At 37.8% G+C, this 10735-nt stretch overlaps 1 protein-coding gene across 1 annotated transcript; it reads right to left on the bottom strand.

Moving 5' to 3' along the window:
• Nucleotides 1–561: 561 nt before the first annotated feature.
• LOC147645364 (muscarinic acetylcholine receptor M3) lies at nt 562–2489 on the bottom strand. The gene has a single exon (XM_086874701.1). The coding sequence runs from the start codon at nt 2472–2474 to the stop codon at nt 672–674; it is 1803 nt and encodes a 600-aa protein (XP_086730827.1). The 5' UTR covers nt 2475–2489; the 3' UTR covers nt 562–671.
• Nucleotides 2490–10735: the final 8246 nt, after the last annotated feature.

The raw sequence follows: 10735 nt of genomic DNA, 5'->3' as shown, positions 1-10735 counted from the left end.
TCTCACACACACACACATAACATCAGCTGCACACATAGATACTCAGAAACCAGGAATCAGGGGTACAGTTAAAATATACCAGAAGAGAATTAGACAGGAAGCTCTACTGGGACAACAAGGGGCAATTTTTCAACTTACACAGTGTCTCAAATAATTTCATAATCCTGTTTCACTAGCTTGCTGCATCTGTATGTAACTTGAATTGAAAGTTGTTGGACTCCTTGGAAAAAGAAGAGTTGGGCTAGCTAGATGTGCTTACCTGAGATCCCAGAGTTGATTATAATCAAAGAGCTGGGCAGATCAGTAATGGGTTTATAATTGCTATACAGCTTCTCGCAAATTCGTAGGAAAACTTTATTAAATCTTTCACTCCTTAGTAAAAATGATGAAGTTTCTTAGTTTTTGCTGAATGTAGATTGACTTTTATATTAAACTGGATTTATTGAAAGGATAAATAAGCCTGGCAGCTGCTTTCATGTTTTGATGTTATAGAATCAGAACCCTGGAACCATTTTCCCACCCCAACCCATCCCATCCCATCCCATCCCTTACTATCCTGCCCATCCTGCCCTGTCCCGTGCCATCCTGCTCTGTCCTATCCCATCCCATCCTGTCCCATCCCATCACATCCCTGCTTCGTTATTGTTTCGATTTGTTTAAAAAATACTATTCTATGAAGCCTCCCTAGGGATCCGCTTATGAAAAATGACGGACTGCCTTTGCTGATACTGCTGCTTGCGTCTTTTTCGCTTGTCACACTGGCACAGCAGCAGCATCTTGAAAGTGTTTCTGAATGTTTTGTTACACAGTGCGTAGCACATGGGGTTTACTGTGCTGTTGATGTAGCAAAGCCAATACCCCAGGTGCCAGAAAGTTTTGGGGATACAGCTGCAAAAGGTGTTCACCAGAACCATGATGTTATATGGGGTCCAGGTAATGATGAAGGCAAACAAAATGGCACTGAGAGTCTGTGCTGCTTTCTTTTCTTTGATAAGTGACATTCGTTTCCGTTTTGTGATCTGACTTCTGGTCTTCAAGGCAAACTTTTTTGCCAGGGTTGCTTCCTTAAAGGACAAGGGCAGGGCTGTCGATGTCTTGGTCACTGATGAGATGCCATCAGAAGCTGTGGTTGTCTCTTCTGATTCTGGTTCGATTGGAAGCTTATTAAAGCTCTTTTGGAAATTTCCACCGTCCTGAACACTTTTGGGAGGGTGCGATTTTTTAGGTTTCTTTTCCTTTGAATCTGCATCGGATTTCTGCAGTTCATCCCCTGACTCATGCAAATCTTCTGAGGAGGGTAGTTTTGTGGAATTGAGGATAGCACTGTGACCAGGAAGCTTCAGCACGATTGAATAGATGGCTCTGGTCTCTGCAGCAATGTCTTCTTCGTCAGAGGAGGCTGAATTTTCAAGGGAGGCAGCAGCATCGTTGTTGTTCCAGCTGTCACTGCTGCTGTGCTCTTGGTCCCCCTGATCTGTGCTGGGCTCCCAGCTCTTCATGGTGAGCCAGAAGTGGCAGCGTCTGTATTTCTTTCGGGAGGAGCGCTTCATGTTCTGCCGCTGCAGCTCGTAGCTGCTGCAGCTCCGGGAGCTGCCTGTCTGGTGCACAAAGCGTGCCGCCTCTGCTTCGCTGCCCGAAGCCTGGAGCCCTGCTAACTCTTTGGTGCGTTTCTCCGTCTCCTTGTAGATCCTCCAATACAAAATACTCATAATGGTGACCGGCAAATAAAAGGCAGCTATGGCAGTGCCAAAAGTGATGATAGGTTCACTTAGAAACTGGATGAAACATTCATCGGGAGGCACAGTCCTCTCCCCAACAAAATACTGCCAAAACAAGATGGCAGGGGCCCAAAGAACAAAAGAGACGATCCACGCTAAACCAATCATTACCCCAGCCCTTTTGGTTGTTCGTTTGGCTCTGTATGTTAGTGGCCTAGTGATGGAAAAATACCTGTCAAAACTTATCACAAGGAGATTCATGACAGAGGCATTACTGGCAACATAGTCAATGGAGAGCCAAAGATCACAGGCCAAACTTCCCAAAGCCCAGTGGTCCATGATGATGTATGTGGTATAAAGGTTCATGGAAAGAACACCGATGATCAAATCTGCACAAGCAAGGCTCAACAAGAAGTAGTTGTTGACTGTTTTCAGTTGTTTGTTAACCTTAAATGCAACAATCACTAAGATGTTTCCAATGATGGTCACCAGTGCAAGGATCCCAGTGAGGAAAGCAATCAAAACTACTTGCCAGACAGTGTGTCCACCCAGAGGGTCTTTGCTTGTGGCATTTAGGGTCATGTTTGTTGATTCCACAGTGGAGAAAGGAAAACTCTCTGTGGTCTGAGGGAAATCATAGCTGCCAATGAGTGATGCTGCTTCATCGAGGAGTCCTGGTCCATGCGAATCTCTCTTCCAGAAGGAGCTCACATTTGGAAAAAGGGGCGAGGATGAACTGTTATTTTGCATGATCATTGTGGCTCTCTGACATAGTCTGTAGCAGAGAAAAACCAAACAAAAAACAAGTGAACAGGTGAAGATGTTAAATAATTGTCCTCATACTTGTACATAAAATCACTTTAGCACTTTGAAAGATGTCTTTGAAAAGGCAAGCTGCCTGTGACACATTCCAAGTCAAACCTGTATATGATAGTACTCAGCTTCCAGACTGTGATTAATCTGAGCTCTTTATAGTGATCATGTTGTGTTTCCTTATAAATATTGCATAACAGAGGAACCAAAATCACAGAAGAATTTGAATCCACAGTAGTATTAAAATGCCCCCGAACTCTGAATTAAAACACTCCCTGCTGGATCTGTCATGAAGTCAACATCTCAAAAATCCGCTAACCTGAAGCCTTCAAAAATAAAGTTCCAATCACACGAACCCACAAATCTTCCAAGTTCCAATCAACACTTGTCCCCAGTGCTATCCTGGCTCTGGTAAAACACAGCCCCTGTCTCTGCTGCCTCCAGCTAGAGCTGATGACAAACAATAATACTGTTCTGCCTTTCCTTAAACTATGGAGATACAAGCCAGCATCATTTCACTGTGTCGAGCTACTCTAACCTGTGAAGCTGCAAAAGTCTTCCCATTGTCATCTCTGTTCAGCTATCTGATAAAAGTAGTAGAAGTTCTCATTACCACATGCCACTATTCATTTTTTTCATGCACATTTTTATACTTGGACTAAGGATTTTGCACATCTAATGACTTCAAAATTTCTTTGGGGGTAACACATGGTAAAAGTTCCTTTGAAACTATGGTCTCTAGAGTCAGGAAAAAACCTTTGGCAGATGTATGTCAAAGCAATCATTAAACACTTTAGGAAAATAGGGGGAAAAAGCATGAAAGGGATTCATAATTAAGCTTTAATCCTTTTCCCTAAGCACTAACACAAAATGAAAACATGTTCAGAAATAGGAATTTGCATTTCTCTTATCATATTAGCTTCTCTAGTCAGCTGACTGGATCCATAGAAATAAATCAATTATATCATCAAGAAGAAAAACTTCTGATGAGAAAGTCCATCATTGACTGTAAATGTTGAGCAAAATATGCTGTCAATGTTTGTTTGTTTGCTAAATATGAATCTTTCCAGAGTCAATATATAATGGCATGAGATAATATTAATTATCACAATACACTGATCTTACACAAAAATATTTACCCAAGAGGGGGGTTTGGTTCTTTTTTTCCTAATTAATTTCTAAATTTTGCTTTCCCTTGAACTGTACTTGGTTTTGTTATGAAGCCATAGGACACTGTGTGAATTTAAACAGTTCAATTTCTTTAACATATGCAGTAAATAGATTAGGAATTCCTTTCCTTCACTCATGCCCTATAATTAACACAAACCTCTCCCTATTTTGATATCTAGTGTAAATGAAGTATTAATGTTTCTTTTTTTTAATAGGAACACAAGGTTACAATGAAGATTCCACATTATAATCTAATTCAGTCTACTTCTAATTCATTCATCAATGTGTAACTCAGAATAAGAACACAACATAAATGAACAAATACTCCTCTGGTAAATCACACAGTTAAAATTTAAGTCTTTTCCTGATAGAATGATTGAAAACTCAGAGGAGCTCAACTTCTAAAAAGGAAAAATGGTAAGACAGGACTGCTGGAAATCATCCTCCTGCAATGTTTTATTTAGGAAGCAGGCATTTTTTCCAGAGCTGTCAGACAGGATGAGGTCAAAACCAGAATAGTATGAGAGAGATCTCAAATAATGATATTTTCTAAATATATGCCAGAAATTATTAATGTTATAGGGTGCAGATCTTCCTTCACTCACACTAGGGACAGGGAGCAGAGGATGAAAGCCAGGAAGCATCCGCTCTGCAGCCATGAATTTCTAAAACCTCTGTAGGGCAATCCAGTCAAGTATTGGTTGAGAAGTCTGACAGGTATATTTAGATGTCAATGATATTATTATGCCACTTTTTCACAAGAAAAGACAAGCTGGTATCTTCTAACTCACAAGAAAAGATCAGGAAGAATATATCAATAAAGGAGACCAAACTTCCACTAAAATGGATAGAATAAAAACCAAATATCACTTAGAAGTGATGATGAAAAATAACAGTATTACTAAGAAATAAAAATAGTTAACAGTTAAGCAGTAGTTCCCATTTTCATTGTACAACACAACCAGGAACTAATCTGAGTGCTAGCCTTGGAAGTCCAAAACAAATACCACATAAGAAATACAAATACTCTTGTAAAATGAATATGTAAATGCCACACTATCTATCACTAAGTCCATAATCCAATTGTGAATTCTATTTAACTGTACACTTTGAAACAGAGTTCCAATGGAAATGTGGTGATAAATCCTTTCAGAAATGCCATGATTCAAAAGATGCATGATGAGGAGTCCTGGGATCATCATAATTCAGCTGCAGTCTTTCAGACACTGAAGTGCTGGAACCAAACCTTTCTTTCTCAGGTCACTTCTTTCATGTCTTTCAAAGTAGCTTCTCTAAGTTATTGTTTCAATGGAAACTTGAGCAGCCCTCAGCAGTCCAGTAACTGAGGAAAATGAGAATCTGAGAGCAACGCACTGTCTGTCTGTCTCCTGCTGTCCAGTGCAATCCTGCATCTGAAATTCAGCTTTTTAAACTCCACAGGGATTAAAGGGAACCCTAAACTCGCACTGACTGCATGATAAAATGGAAGTGCTAGTGGGATGATTAGTACAGTCTTGTTATTCTGCCTCTTCTACAAGCTCCTGCAATTGAACCATTTAATTCAATAAAAAATGTATTAACCGTATGTTCATCTGCACAGAAGAAAGAAAATATCGCTACCACCACCACCACTATAACATGCCAGAGCAGCCCAACTGGATTTTCCTGCCTTTAGGAAGCGGAGGCATTACATTACTACATTATCCATCATTCTCCAAAACTGCCATGCAGTTTCTGCTCTCTGTGTAAGTGCTACAGGGAAAGAGTGTCCTGGGTTTGACGAGATGACAGCAGGATCTGCAGTGCAGCCGCCAGCACCTGCCCAGCAAGCCAAGCTCAGACAGAATGAAGTGTGACCAAGTGGGAAAGCAGCCACACATACTTTGGTAAAACAAACAGTGCAGCACTGTCTGAGTGAGGCAAACAAACCAAACTGTGAAATGATTACAGGTTTACATACCACAATAAGAATTTACAAATCATTGGTATGATGCACTACATTACAATTTGAAGGCAGGGAGTAGCAAAGGAAATTTTTTTTAGCCTAAGAATATACAATTACTTACCTAGGATCATAGTAATGGTATTCCCTGTGGGTTTGAGTATTTTTGTTCTTGTTTCTGCTTTTTAATAGGATCTTATGAAAGGTACAGGCCAGAGAACACCAGATGCAATGTACACTTCCCAGGATTATTCAGGGAAAGTGTAAGCCCAGTAAAGGCAATGGGCTATAAAGACTTTCATACACATCCATCCAGCACACCTCTGCTCTCTGCCCAGCCAGAGGGAGTGAGATATTTAATATCCCACTAAGACTGGCTGGAAGGGTAGGAGGAATCTACAAAAATGGTCAATGATTTCAATAAATGGGTATAACCCAGATTTAAAAGTCTGAAATTTATTATAGTCTAATTTATTGCATATTGCTGTAAATAGAAAGTAAAATAGAATAGACAGTAGTAACAGTTCTGTCACACATTTTCAGTGCATTTAATTTCTCTCTGCTTATTTCATATTTAAATGCTTTTCTGAATATCCCACATTTTACCAAAACTTTTCTTTTCCTTAAACCTTCCTATTCAAGAAGTCTATTTTCCTTGCTGAACTTAAAGGGCTCTAAGAAGCATTTTCTGTGAAGTGAGATGGTAATCTATGGGTTTGGCTATGTCTGAGCTCAAAACTAGCAAGCCTTTATGGCTGAAGAATTTCACATTGCATCTGTTTACACAGACAAGAAAATTGCTTACCTTATTTTTCCATTTTCTTCTGCAGTGCTCTTATATACACATTAGCCTAAACAGCAGAGAGCTCCATGAAGTGATTTATAAAAGTCTTTTCTAACACAGAGAAAGCCTTCAGAATGCTTAATACAGTTACCTGAACTAGCACATATACTTTGTGCCAAAACTATTATTTGGTAAAATAAAAATATACATCTGAATTTTAAGGTCATCCTAAGATTATTAGCAAGATTATGTGCAGCAATTTCTCAAAACACACTGAGGTATTTTTCTGGTTGCTTTTTTCTTCAAAATACAGTGCATTTTTTTCAAAATACAATAAAGAATTTTAAAAGCTTGTAATGGAAGAGGAAAGTATTCACAGTTTTACATTTAGAGTAGCCCATATAAATTGAAGTTAGTGTAGCACAAAGTACAGGATTCCATATGAATATTTATGTGGCAACAGGAAGCACAGTGTAATTACTGGTGAACATGACCTCAGATTTACCATGACTAAATTAAACTTATATTAAATATATCATGCTAAATATATTCTTTGCAGAATGAGAGTATAGAACAAAATTCCTGCATACCTGGAAAAATCCTGGCCACTGTCTTGCACATTCACAGTAGATAAAAACAAATGACTGATCGTCACATACTTTTATTTATGTATGTACAAATACACATATCTACATACAAATGTATGTCACAGATAGTGTGTATATATATATGTATATATAGAGAGAGCTGCAGGTGAAAGGATATGTATATATACAATTATGTGTATACACACACACCTATATCTGCAGTTACATATACACATAATTTTGTCACATTGTTCCAAATATTGATATAAGGGAAGACTATATCTTTCACTAATAAGCTATCAGCTTGATACAGATAATGTTCAGTCAAACATATCCCAGTAACACTTCAACCCAAACTCTTCCATTTTGCATCGATTAATATGTTTTGTGTTCTAAATTCACCTAAATTAAATGTCAGTGCTTTAATAAATTAGATTTGCCCATTATTTGCTTACTCTATTTCTGCTGCTAGTGTGAGGTCTAGCATAAGCAAATTAGGAATTAATTTCTCTAATCATATGGATCCTTTTCATTACTTTGAAGAGGGTATAGAGGACCTAGTGCATAGCACCGAGCTCCCTGAGCCATCTCCCTTGCAGCCCTGCAGCCAGAGGAAAGGAGCATCCCTCCTGGCGGGGCAGAGGCAAGGGGATGCTACCTCATGTGTTCCTGCTGGGACACCTGAGGATGCCAGACTGGGAGCACCTGAGTCTGTGTACCTGGCACAGCCAGGACATAGACTCTAAAGCTGGCCCATGGCTCTTCTGTGCCTTAATTTGCCAATCAGCTTTTGAGAAACATCTACCATCTCCTTCACTAGGACTGAGAGACTTCTGTTCATATTGCCCAGCTATACCTGCAACATCCTCTGGGGACTTGATTGCTTAAACTGTGTTTGCTTTTACAGAATTTGCTCTTTCAAACACCTTACTTCTTGCAGTATGAACACTTTTATTACAACAGAAATGTAACTTTGAATAGTAATGTGTTTTAATGGCCAATGACTTCAGTGGAAACATCTGCTCATTTACATGGCCTCAAAAAAAGAGAATAAATACTGTGTTGCCATTAGGACCAAAGAAGAAAAATCTCAGATGTTGCATCTGTGCAAAAATCCAGATATGCATTTCTGATCTTTTTCACTTAAGACTTCCATCAAGGATTGAATTTATTATACAACCTATATAATTCTCTTGCATAATTTTTTTTATAGGTGGCACAAATATGCCATCTATAACAAATACACATCCTAGTCTGCATAGATAAATGACAGTGATTTTCACAGATTTACTGAATAAATGTTTCTGTATTACTTATTATTTATTTACTCCGTGACCCAGTACTCATTCACACCATGACTTTCAGTTTCAAAAATAATCCTATCTTGAAATCCGCTGAAATGATTTCTAGAAGTTCCAGAAATGAGCCACTAATCTCATTTGTGATAGGTCTCAGAGAAGTGCAGGCTCCTCACATGCAGCAGCAGCAGCAGACTCGCCAAAGGAAGGGTACTTGTCTTTCTTGCACAAGTGCACTTAGTGGTTATTGTCTAAACAATTCATACAGAACAAAGAGAAACCTTCAAAAGCCTAGGCTTGGACATGTCTAGAATTTTTAAATGCTTGAAAACCAGAGCAAATCAAGTCTAATTAAGGTTACAGTAAATATTGACTATCAGCTTAGTTAAATCTATGAGGTACAATTCTATAAAGAGAGGAAATTATTTAAATTCCATGTAGTTTCAGTGAGCTTTATGAGAATTACACCCCATCTGTCTAATTGATATTGAAGGAAACAGACATGCAGCCTGAAGTTAATAAGAATTACAAATACTGAGAGTTTTACTGACTTTGAGGAAATGGCTGCAAACTGACTTTGCAGGTATCTGAGGACAGGAAAGTTTGGAAAAAGGGTTTATTACTAGACTGAATATAAAGATGGAATTAGATTTCAATGAAAAAAGACTACATGCCATTCAATTATCTCCTCTATTTGTGAGTAGTGCTGTTTTTTCCCTTGAACAAAACCTGTCCATCTTAGAGACTTGAAGTATTTTATTATATATGCACTTTTTAAACCAGGATTTATTAACATTTTATTAATTAGTATAATGTTGGATCAGAGTTGTGATCTAGATTTTCAGCTCTCTCTTTATGAAACACCATCCATTGACTACACAGATAATCCTCCCAATAAGATATTTAAAGTCACATTAAAATGTTCACTACGTGAAACGAAGTAATGGGAACTCTTAGGCTTAATTATATCATTCTCCCAGATGTTGGTAAATGCTTGAATACCTTGAATCAACATGGAAAAATAGTGTCTAAAGAGAAAAAAAATCATGCCTTGTAAATGATATCTCCTCTTTTACTGAAATGGCATCATCCTCTATGAAAATAATCATGCTTAGCGTATTGATATTGAGAAGAGCTGGTTATCAATTCTAGATAAAGCAAAAAAAAAAAGTTATTATATTTCTAATCCTGCCCTACTTTTAGTAATACTAGCACACATTTAAATTCCATATTTAATGTGAATATTAGCCATTAAAAACCTTTACAGGGAACAACAAACCTCATAGGCAGACCCCTTCACTATCTTAAATGGAACTGCTTTAAAATGAAGTAATCAATTGATTATGCCTTAATTAGAAATAAACTTTAGTTTTTCTGTTTGCTCACTCCACAATACACCTGCAGAGAAAACTGGAACAACGTGCAAACAACTTGTCAAGTATCAGAGAATTCAGAGAGCCTGGAAACTGACATCTAAAGAAGCTCACCTGGAACCTGACACAATCTTTTCAGTTTCATTTGTCTTCAAGAAGAAAATGAAATGACAAAATTTCTGTCAAGCCTTGAAACCAGAAAATTGAAAATATTTTTTTATGGAAATCTTCTTCATGGTGGGAAAATAAATAGCCCAAACAACAACAGCAACAACAACAAAACTGTAAAAAAGCTCCCTCAAACCACAGATGTTCTGCTTTTCAAAACAATATTGTTTTTACCTTCAGAAACGAATTTTCTCCCAGAAATGAATCTCAGACATTTTGTAACAAAAAGTGCTTAAAGCTCCATTCCATTGTTCATTGAAGGAAAATTATCAAAATATTTGTGTTTCCATCAAGGTTTTGCATAGAGCTACCCAAGTCTGGACACGATGTCATGTTTACCTGGTGTCAGGTCCTGTTATACAGAAGATCTCTAAAATGCATCATTTAAATGCATTAAACAAGGTGAATTTGAACTTCCCTGGAGTGTCAGAGAATCCAAAAGTTTCTAAATTGAACTATTGCTGACCACTAGGTTTTCTACTGTAACTATGGCACTGCATGCAGGTATTAAAAGAGCAGACTATCTATTTTGGCTTTTGTCGATGATGGATAGTGTAGCAATTTAACATAAGATGCAATAAAGTGATTTGAAAAATGCTAGGAAATGCTCTATTAAGGGAAATTTATTGCTATTGGCTTTAGTGATTGAAATATTGCTGCTATCTACTGTGGCAAACCCAATACTCCCACACAGGACAGATGGCTTATTTAAAAAGTGAAAGAAAAAAACCCACAACCCTGTTGAGAGGTTTCAGCTAGAGGAGAAAATTCACTAAGGAATAACTACTGGCTAATGAAATCTACATAGCTTTTTGGACACAAACTATTTATATGGGAAAAAAAAAATTATGAGAAACTTTATGTCAGAATGTTATGATTTTA

Source organism: Cyanistes caeruleus, unplaced genomic scaffold (genome assembly GCF_971803275.1).
Source record: "Cyanistes caeruleus unplaced genomic scaffold, bCyaCae1.hap1.1 HAP1_SCAFFOLD_473, whole genome shotgun sequence".
Lineage (NCBI taxonomy): Eukaryota > Metazoa > Chordata > Aves > Passeriformes > Paridae > Cyanistes > Cyanistes caeruleus.
This window is presented reverse-complemented; position numbering and strand designations above follow the sequence as displayed.

Bases quoted from the DNA above. Each gene is read 5' to 3' on its own strand.
- LOC147645364 (XM_086874701.1), bottom strand. From the start codon at position 2,474: ATGATCATGCAAAATAACAGTTCATCCTCGCCCCTTTTTCCAAATGTG.